Source organism: Chiloscyllium plagiosum, unplaced genomic scaffold (genome assembly GCF_037043375.1).
Source record: "Chiloscyllium plagiosum isolate Xiang-an unplaced genomic scaffold, Cpla_swu_hap1 HiC_scaffold_2, whole genome shotgun sequence".
Classification (NCBI taxonomy): Eukaryota; Metazoa; Chordata; class Chondrichthyes; order Orectolobiformes; family Hemiscylliidae; genus Chiloscyllium; species Chiloscyllium plagiosum.
In genome coordinates, this window is record NW_028270140.1 from 121,401,395 (window position 1) to 121,412,340 (window position 10,946).

At 41.9% G+C, this 10,946-nt stretch overlaps 1 protein-coding gene across 1 annotated transcript; it reads left to right on the plus strand.

The window, feature by feature from the left end:
• Window positions 1-1,867: 1,867 nt before the first annotated feature.
• On the plus strand, window positions 1,868-10,716 carry LOC148151981 (proteinase-activated receptor 1-like). The gene is made up of 2 exons (XM_043707279.2): window positions 1,868-2,102; window positions 8,983-10,716. Exons 1-2 carry the CDS (start codon window positions 2,036-2,038, stop codon window positions 10,140-10,142), a joined length of 1,227 nt encoding a protein of 408 aa, XP_043563214.2. The 5' UTR covers window positions 1,868-2,035; the 3' UTR covers window positions 10,143-10,716.
• Window positions 10,717-10,946: the final 230 nt, after the last annotated feature.

Consider the following 10,946-nt stretch of genomic DNA (forward strand, 5'->3'; position numbering starts at 1 on the left):
ACGATTTCCTAGCGTCCACCCTCTCCAAGCCATGTATTATCTTGTAAGTTTCTATTAGACCTCCCCTTAATTTTCTAAACTCCAATGAATACAATCCCAGGATCCTCAGCCGTTCCTCATATGTTAGACCTACCATTCCAGGGATCATCCGTGTGAATCTCCGCTGGACACGCTCCAGTGCCAGTATGTCCTTCCTGAGGTGTGGGGACCAAAACTGGACACAGTACTCCAAATGGGGCCTAACCAGAGCTTTATAAAGTCTCAGTAGCACAACAGTGCTTTTATATTCCAACCCTCTTGAGATAATTGACAACATGGCATTCGCTTTCTTAATCACGCACTCAACCTGCATGTTTTCCTTTTGAGAATCTTCAACTAGCACACCCAGATCCCTCTGTACTTTGGCTTTACGAATTTTCTCACCGTTTAGAAAGTAATCCATGCTTCTATTCTTTTTTCCAAAATGCAAGACCTCGCATTTGCTCACATTGAATTCCATCAGCCATTTCATGGACCACTCCTCCAAACTGTCTAGATCCTTCTGCAGCCTCCCCACTTCCTCAGTACTACCTGCCTGTCCACCGAACTTTGTATCATCGGCAAACTTCGCTAGAATGCCCCCAGTCCCTTCATCCAGATCATTAATATATAATGTGAACAGCTGCGGCCCCAACACTGAACCCTGCGGGACACCGCTTGTCACCGGCTGCCATTCCGAAAAAGAACCTTTTATCCCAACTCTCTGCCTTCTGTCAGACAGCCAATCCTCAATCCATACCAGTAGCTCACCTCGAACACCATGGGCCCTCACCTTGCTCAGCAGCCTCCCGTGTGGCACCTTATCAAAGGCCTTTAGGAAGTCTAGGTAGAACACATCCACTGGGTTTCCCCGGTCTAACCTACTTGTCACCTCTTCAAAGAACTCCAGCAGGTTTGTCAGGCACGACCTCCCCTTACTAAATCCATGTTGACTTGTTCTAATCCGACCCTGCTCTTCCAAGAATTTAGAAACCTCATCCTTAATGATGGATTCTAGAATTTTACCAACAACCGAGATTAGGCTAATTGGCCTATAATTTTCCATCTTTTGTCTTGATCCTTTCTTGAACAAGGGGGTTACAACAGCGGTCTTCCAATCATCCAGGACTTTTCCTGACTCCAGTGACTTTTGAAAGATCTCAACCAACGCCTCCGCTATTTCCTCAGCCACCTCCCTCAGAACTCTAGGATGTAACCCATCAGGGCCAGGAGATTTATCAATTTTAAGACCTTTTAGCTTTTCTAGCACTTTCTCTTTTTGAACCCCTCCATCCTATTCCACTGTGGGAGTCCCCACTGTAGAACTGTAGTGGATTAAGATGGCAGCTCACCATCACCTTCTCCAAAGTAAGGAGTACAAAAACTCATACCAGATTATCTTTTTACTCTCTGCAATTTAACGACTGAAAAATGCAGTTTGTCATTGTTGGGTGGTCTCTCATGATGAATGTGGTCCTCTTCACTATGTACCTCACTGTAATGGGCTAACTGCCTTTTAATCTACATAATCAGAGTTGCAATGACAGATCACTAGAGCAGGTGGGACTTGAACAGGCTCAGAGGTAGGGACACTGCCATTTCACTACAAAAGCCCTTTGAGATGACTTATCCTTGGCCATGTAAGTATTTTATCGAGCATTATAGTAATTAAAGTGTAGATTCTCTTTGAATTTAACAATACAATGAAGAAAATGTGCATTTATAACCGTTTGTTTTCTTTGTGGTTACAGTATGGGATGGTTCACTGGGAGAGCTAGGTACGGCCCCTTTAAGAACACTCCCTAATTACCACCTCATTTAGCCGTGCCCCAGGAAGTGCCGGAATAGCCCATAATTGTATTTCGGAGTGGAAAAGTTTCCAACCGATCTCGCCTGACAAACTCCTGATATTGAAGTACTAACTGATCTCCCAGAGAGGGAGACCTGTGGTGGAGGCTCGGAGGGAGAGTCCGGGAGATCCGGATTGTACAGAAAGCCGCGGCAACTTCCACTCGGGATGGGCTGGACAGTTCAGCTTGTGTTGTGGGTCGTCCTGCTCTCCACCATCTCAGCTCTCAACACTGGTAGGAAATCAGTCTGAGGAGAGGGCAGAAGGGATAGGAACAGGGCCAGGGTCTATCTGGTACTTGAGCACAGTTAAATGGGACAGTAAACCAGGATCAGATTAGCTCCGAGACAAGCAAAGTCTCCTGACCAGAACCAGCCGCTCCCTTTATGGGGGTTTAATCATCTCATACTTAATATTTTCTTCCGTGTACTATATCACAGACTACAGATTGAAAATGGCTCTTTATGTCAGCATCACAGTCCCAGTTTATTTAACACAGAAGAGTTTAAAGTAACCAGGACTTTCTAATTAGTTTATACTCATGCTGTCTACTGGTCATAGAGTCATAGCATGACAACAGACCCTTCGTCCAACCTGTCCATGCTGATCAGATATCCCAACCCAATTGAGTCCCACCTGCCAGCACCCGGCCCATGTCCCTCCAAACCTTTCCTATTCATCTACCCGTCCAAATGCCTCTTAAATGTTGCAATTGTACTCGCCTCCACCACTTCCTCTGGCAGCTCATTCCATACACGTACCACCCTCTGCGTGAAAGGTCTCTTTTATAGCTTTCCCCTCTCAGTGGTGCCAGGTTCCATGTAAAATATGTTAAAAATCATTGAGTTTTGTTTTACACAGTAGGTTCGGGTGACATTAGCCTTTCACCTGTTTATTTGCAAGTTTGCGGGAATGGGCAGTTAGAAATACAGCTGACAAAAAACCAGGCAAGAGAGTGTACAAACTCAAAACTGGAATCAAATCTTTAACTAAATTGCCCCAATACAATTGCATGACAACAGCATGGAAAGAGGGCACAATAGTGGGATGGTATCCTGCCATAGTATAGCCCTGAGGTACTGAAATAACTCCACAGAACCTGGTATCCCATCACCAAGTCATCCTTTATTTACACATAAATAGTATTTAACACTGGTCTGCTCCCTCAGAACCTGCTCTCAAAAATGGACAGAATTTCTGACACTCCTGTTTTTATCTGTCAGCCAGGGCTCCCAAATTGGACCAGATTAACAGCCTCAATCAAGGAGCTCTTATTCTGAGAGGTCCACGTGGCTGCCCTCATTACAATCATTACAGGTACCAGACCTGAAGGAAATTTATGAATTTCTGGTGCGAGATGGTATGTGATATAACTTGCGATGTTTTACATTGCTAACTTTTAAAATGCTTTTCCAAATGTAACTGATACCACAGCATTGCTCTACTGAGCTTCCACTCTTTGGAGGGTCGGTATGGACTTGTTGGGCCGAAGGGCCTGTTTCCACGCTGTAGGAATTCTAATTTTAATTCTAAAATTCAGAGGAAGCACTTGGACTCTTCCATGTTATCTGGGCGGCACAGTTGCACAGTGGTTAGCACTGTTGCCTCACAGCGCCAGAGACCTGGGTTTAATTCCTGCCTCAGGCGACTGTGTGGAGTTTGCACATTCTCCCCGTGTCTGCACGGGTTTCCTCCCACAGTCCAAAAAAGTGCAGGTTAGGCGGATTGGCCAGGCTAAATTGCCCGTAGTGTTAGGTGAAGGGATGGGTTGCTTTTTTGCAAGTTTGGGCCGAAGGGCCTGTTTCTACACTGTAAGTAATCTAATCTTTACTGATAGCTAAAGGCTTCATATGTTTTTCCATAATTTTCTTTTTGTTGAAAGAAGACAGTTCTCTATTCTCTGCTGCCCATGATTAGCACAGGTTAGGCTAACAGTTGACCTGAAATTATGATAAATGGTTTACTGGATAGTTCATGGAATGCTCACCAGTTTCTCAGATGAACGTGAACCTTTGGAGTTCTGTATCACGGAGGCATGTGGGAGTTCAGCCTTGGAGTATGTTTAATGTAAAGCCTTACAGATTTCTGATACCAGTAGTTTTCAAGGTTTGGGTGGGTAAAAGATATTGAAGAGTTTGCTCAACAGTGATCCTGTTGATTGGCAGGGCTGACTTAATGGGCCGAATAGCCTCTTTCTGTTCTAATATTCCTATATTCTCCTAGCTGTCATCTTTAGAAAGCAGAGAAATATTTTGGACTAGTCTGCTGTGAACTTTCCTGCTTATATTTATGTTTGATAACATCATTCAGAAGCAGAAGGTTAATCCCAAAGAACCATAGATATTTTTCAAAGTTTTGCATTTACATTGCCAGGCTCATCAACAGGCCTATCACCAATATTTTAAGCTAATTAATTAACATGTGAAGAGCAGTCACTGTTGATGAACATGAGAAGTAAGCAATGCCATCATAATGGTTAACTTTTGAGGAAACATTGCACAACCAAGTACCATATTTCCTGGAACTTAGAAGGACTAAGGGCTGATTTGATCAAAGTTTTCAAAATGTTAAGAGAAACTGATAAGTTTAAAAAGAGAAAGAAACCATTTCCACTATTCAAAGATCTCAGGATCTTTGCTTAAAATTGGAGCTAGACCTTTCAGGACTAACGTTAGGGGGGGTTGTGGGAGGGAGTCCCACACCAAGAGTCCCAAATGTTTGGAACTATCTTCTGTAAATGACAGTTGATGGTGAGTGCATTGTTAATTTCAAAACTAAGATTGATCAATTACTGTTAACCCAAAATATTTGTAGAGTTCAAGTTTGTAAAATAATGAGAGCTATGGATAGAGTTAGTGAGAGTTGTCTTTTCCCTAGGATGGGGATTTTGAAACTAGGGGGCACGTTTTTAAGGTGAGTGGAGAGAGACTTAAAAAAGACATGAGAGGCAATTTTTTTACACAGAGGGTGATTCGTGTATGGAGTGAACTTCCTGTCATTTGGATAAGTATATGAATAGGAAAGGTTTGGAGGGATGTGGGTCAGGAGTAGGCAGGTGGGACTAGTTTAGCTTGAGATTATGTTCAGCACGGACTGGTTGGACCGAAGGATCTGTTTCTATGCTGTATAACTCTTAAGACAGTATTTGGGGCAAAAAGGGATGTAAGAAATAATCTCACAGAATGGTGGAACAGACCCATGGGGCTAAATGGCCTCTTGTAGTCCCATTTATGCGACAACGATGCTGAGACTGCATTCAGCTAAACATTCTTTTCATCCAGTTTGGTGGTGTTGGTTGTTCCCAACACTGCAGAATTCCCCTTCTCTTCTCTAGATATCACTTTACGTGTTTTATATTTACAGGAAGACACATATATCAGTTGGTTTAATGTTTTATATAAGAGGTGGCAACTTTGATAATTTAGCAGCCCATCAGCACTACATTGAAGTGGTACCGATTCCAGTTTCAAACCTTGAAATGGGCTGTGAGAATCCTTCTAGCAAGAATACTCCAACTTACTGAATGCCTCTTGGCAGCACAAGAGGCATTACATGCATTGTGAGGTGATGCATTTAGGCAAGTATAATTCTAGAGCAGTGATCCTATTGATTGGCAGAGCCTTGGGAAAAGTTGATGGACAGAGAAATCTGGGAGTGCAGGTCCATTGTACCCTGAAGGTTGCTGCACAGGTGGATAGAGTGGTCAAGAAGGCATATAGTATGCTTGCCTTCATTGGACAGGGTATTGAGTATAAAAGCTGGCAAGTCATGTTAACATTGTACAAGACATTGGTTCAGCCGCATTTAGAATATTGTGTACAGTTCTGGTCGCCACATTACCAAAAGGATGTGGACGCTTTGGAGAGGGTGCAGAGAAGGTTTACAAGGATGTTGCCTGGTATGGAAGGTGCTAGCTATGAAGAGAGGTTGAGTAGGTTAGGTTTATTTTCACTAGAAAAAAGGAGATTGAGGGGGGGCCTGATTGAGGTTTACAAAATCATGAAGGGTATAGACGAGGTGGATAGAGACAAGCTTTTTCCCAGGGTGAAGGATTCAATAACGAGAGGTCACACTTCAAGGTGGAAAATTTAAGGGGGATACACGGAGCAAGTACTTCACACAGAGGATGGTGGGCATCTGGAACGCATTGCCAACAGAGGTGGTAGGCATGGTAGATTCATTTAAGATGCGCCTGGACAGATACATGAGTAGGTGGGGAGCAATGCTTAGGAATTGACCAACAGGTTTAGACAGTACATTTGGATTGGCTCAGGCTTGAAGGGCCGAAGGGTCTGTTCCTGGGCTGTAAATTTTCTTTATTCTTTTGTTCATTGTGCCGAGCACATCAACTAAAGCTATTCGTTTTCCCTGTATTTTGTCTTTTGATAGTCCTCTTCAAAAAATTGTACAATTCTATGTCACTTACTCTGGAATAGATGGGCAAATCCTAATTGTTTTAAACATAAGGCTAATACAGCTACTCCCTGCATTTACACGAAAATGTTTTGATCATGGTTATTCACAGTTTGGAATTTGTCTGTCAACAGTTGCCATGATATATTGCACAGTTGCATGTTCATGCAAATTGTATTAGCAGTTGGCGAGAAATTATTCTGCAAAATATTTAAGTTCGTATGTTCCGCATCCTGGTATGTCTTGTCAGTTCAGATCTCACTCCTGAGACTTATTTGTAATATTGTGACTTTTGTCACAATAGATGAATGGAATCAAGGTTGAGAAAAATATTGAGGAATTGTAAGATGAATAGGGAAAGAAAATTTTCATTGTTTGAGGAGTTAGTGATGAAGCAACAGCAATTTAATGTAGCTAGTAAGAAAGTGAGGAGAGGGGAATTTTTTTTTTCTGCACGATTGTAAGACTCCAGAACAGTTTGTCACAGGGGTGGAGACCAGTGAATCTTTTGAGAGCTGGGCAGATAAACATTGCAAGTCGAAGATAATACAGGGCTACAGGATGAGAATGGAACAACGGGATTCGTTTCGGATTGCTGTAGCGAACTTCCAATTGTTACTTCAAGGACTGAGCTGAATTGATTCAACAAATGAGGCAAATGAGACATTTTAAAATATATCACAACTGATGGGAAGGAGCTTTCAAAAAAAGCCTAGATGTGAAAAAAAAAGTTTTATTAATTCATAGTTTTAATCATTACTTCTTTATTAATTTCTTATCTTGAGCGAAGACAAGTTGCTATCCTGATCTGATCTGGCCTGCATGTGACTCTAGACCACATTGCAATATGGTTGGCTCTTTACAGACATCTGAAATGGCCCAGCAACCCATTCAGTTGTATTCACTGCTAAAAGGTCTTAAACATGGAAACAACAGAAGCAAACACAGTCCTACTGACCCAGGAAAGTCCCCATAACTAATACCTATGATCTAGCATCAAGATTGGGAGAGCTGTCCCATAGACTGGTCAAACAAAAATCTGACAAAGTCGTACACATGGAATAATACCTTAGAAACAACAACCCTGTCAACACCATCACTATACCTGCATATGACCACTTCCGCTGACAGAACAGGCTCAGCAGAAGTGAAAGTACAGTGGTATACAGTCAGGAGAGGGGTTGTCTTGGGAGTTCCCAACATTGACTCTGGACCTTATGAAGCCTCATGACTCCCAGGTCAAACATGGACAAGGAAACCTCCTGCTGATTCCTATTTACCAACCTCCCTCAGCTGATGAATCAGTATTCCTCCATGTTGAACAGCATGTGGAGGAAGCACTGAAGATATCAAGGGCACAAAATGTACTCCAGGGCAGAGAATGAGGAATTTTAATGTCTATCATCAAGAGTAGCTGGACAGCACTACTGTTGATTGGGCTGTTGCAGTCCTAAATTACCTTTCTGCTCGACTAGTCTATAACTGGTGGTGAAGGAACTAACAAGAAGGAAAAACATGGAAAAAGGGAGCTTGAGTAGGCCATTCAGTCCTTTGAATCTGCTACACTATTCAATATGATCACGGTTGATCATCTAATTTAGTACCCTCTTCCCACTTTCACCCCATACTGTTTAATCCCTTTAGCCTATAAACTAGATCTAGATACATCTTGAAAATATTCAATCGTTTGGCCTCAACCGCTTTCTGTGGCAGAAAATTCCATGGGTTCACCACAGTCTGATGAAGAAATTTCATCACATCCTCACCAATCTGCCTTCTATCGATGCACCTTTTATAACAACATCAGTAAGAGACACCACTGTTCTGGTGGAGATGATGTCCTGTCTTCACATTGAGGATGCTCTCCATCATGTTATCTGCCACTATCACCATACTAAATGGCAGATCTAACAACTCAAGATCTGGCATCACAATAAACTGGATGAATTAGTTGCACAAACAGATAATAATGGATAGTGATGGTCAAGGCTCCAATTTCTTTCCACTATACACCCCAGGAATCTCTCCTGTTCTTACTGCCTGCTTTGGAAGGATTTGCTCGTTGACACACCATCTATTTAGCTGTGTTATGAAGGCACCGTCCTTGATCATCAAGTCCTGACATTGGACTTGAAGCAGAAGTTTCTCGCTCACAGGTAGGAATGCTACTTACTGCACTACCCAGCCTCCGCCTTGCCTACCCAGGGAAGGATATACTTCCTATTGCGAGTGATTGCAACACAAATGTTCATGCGATGTGCTGTGATTCTGTCAAAGGGATTGTATTATTATGTGAAGTTTTGAAGACCGTGAGGCAATCTCATTGAAATAAAGCTCACAAAAGGGTAGTAACAGGCTGAATGCTGTGAGCCCAGATGAGGAAAAATGTCTTCAGTTAGAAGGTTGTGGTCCTTTTTAAACTCTTATGGCAGAGGTCTGGGCACAGTGAACATTCGGACAGTGAGGATTAGTATGGCTGAAAACAGTAGATTTTCGAGCATTAGGGACACAGGCAGGGTGGGGGTGGGGGAGGTGGATAGCAGTGGGAACAGGACAAAATATTCATATAAAGGTTCATCCCTTGATCCCATTGAATGATAGAGCAGGCATAAGGGGCTATGTGATCTTCTCCTGGTCTTCTTTCTTCTTTCCTTAATAGAGTGTTAAATTAAATACTTAATTAATATTCTCTTATTTTTCAGATAAGATATCAAGACATAATGTCAACAACATAGCCAAAAGCTTTGCTGGTAAATTTGGAATTCAGAGGAACAATAATGTGAACAGGATCAATAATTCACAGCAGAACATATCAGGATTTTTACCAAGATATGGACTCAATATTACGCACCTCTCGCAACCTTCAGTCATCGAAGTGAGAGTTTCTGATACAGCAAAACTGTACCTAATGGGTTCCTGGACAACTATTGTGATTCCTTTTGTTTACACCTTTGTGTTTACTGCAAGCTTGCCTCTCAACCTACTGGCAATCTTAATATTCACCCTGAAAATGCAATTGACAAAACCAGCTGTAATTTACATGATGAACTTGGCATCAGCAGATTTGTTATTTGTGCTGATGCTGCCTCTAAAGATCACTTACCATTTTTCTGGCAATAACTGGGGATTTGGCTCTTTCCTCTGCCGATTGGTTACTGGTGGATTTTATGCGTATATGTACTGTTCAGTGCTGCTGATGATGTGCATAAGTATTGACCGATTTCTTGCTGTAGTCTATCCAATACGATCTGCTACCTGGAGGACCCGGGGGCGTACAGTTGTAATTTGCCTTGTGGTGTGGCTTGTAGCTATTGGTGGTGTCCTCCCTCTTTTCCTTACTGAGCAAACAGTGTATGTCACTGAGCTGGGCATTACAACCTGCCATGATGTGCTACCCCTCTCCACCTTACAGAGCTACTCTGTCTACTATTTTCCCACTTTATGTTTTCTGCTGTTTGTAATTCCCCTGCTTGTGACTTCAGTCTGCTATATATGTATTATCTCAACCCTTCATTCAGCAAATGAGACAATCCAATTTGGAAAGTCACATGGTTCTTTTCTTGCAATAATTGTGCTTTCTGTGTTTATTGTTTGCTTTGCACCAACGAACATCATCTTGCTCGTACACTATCTTCATTTTTATCTTGCAGCAAGTGATTCGCTCTACTTTGCATACATGCTGTGTGTGTCTATAGGCAGTATTAGCTGTTGCCTTGACCCTTTGATTTATTATTATGCCTCATCAATCTTTAAGAGCCGATTACAAAATCTCCTTTATCCTACGGAGTCTGACAGTAGTCAAAATAAAAGACAAGCAATTCCCAATCATTGTAATTACACTAAAGTTGTTAACACAAATTAATCAAATGATGTATATGTGCTAATTTATTTTTGATAATGTTACAAAGCAAAACTGATTTATGGATAGCATTAGGCAGCTGGAAGAGGTCCAATTCATCTGTGTTGCTCTTCATACTCCTTTCTCTGTGTGTACCTGTGGACATAGCTTTTAGAAGTATCGCTGAATGAACTTGAGACTTAATTTTGCGAGATTCTAATAAGCTCTGTGTTTTAACCTTGACAAGTTTGGCTTATACCTCTGTTAAATTCAGACCACATTATTATGAGTAATTCAATTATTGACAATTGCTGATGTTATAGGCATTTTGCCCACATGCCACAAAGTAATAACCCACAGACTGAACCAAATTTAAATTGCTATCTAAGAACAACAGGGAAGATAACCATAGTGTAGTTTGCTCATGATACTGCTTTTAAAGCTGTGGTCACGTAAATTCCATTCTGTTGTGTGTCCTCATTCTGCCGTCCTTTTAAGTTTGTGATTCATATGGATTGTAATTCAGTCATTAATTTCATAAGCTGCAAAAATCACTCACTTTATGTTTTGATGGAAATAAACTGTTCTTTTCACTTGGCTTTTCAGTATTGTCTTTATTCTGAGTCCGTTAGCTCAACTGGCTGGTTTGCAGCGCAGAGTGATATTAACAGCAGAGATTCAATTCCAGTGCTGGCTGAGGTCACCAGGAAGGTCCTAGTTTCTCAACCTCGCCCCTTGTCTGAGGCATGGTGATCCTGCGATTAAATCACCATTGTCATTGAAACATACAGAACACTGCACGGCTTGGATAGAGTGGACATGGAAACG

What these genes read in the sequence shown, in the direction of transcription:
- LOC148151981 (XM_043707279.2), top strand. Translation starts at nt 2,036, where the DNA reads ATGGGCTGGACAGTTCAGCTTGTGTTGTGGGTCGTCCTGCTCTCCACC. An exon ending in CATCTCAGCTCTCAACACTG is followed by an intron (nt 2,103 to 8,982) that starts GTAGGAAATCAG and finishes CTTATTTTTCAG; the next exon opens with ATAAGATATCAAGACATAAT.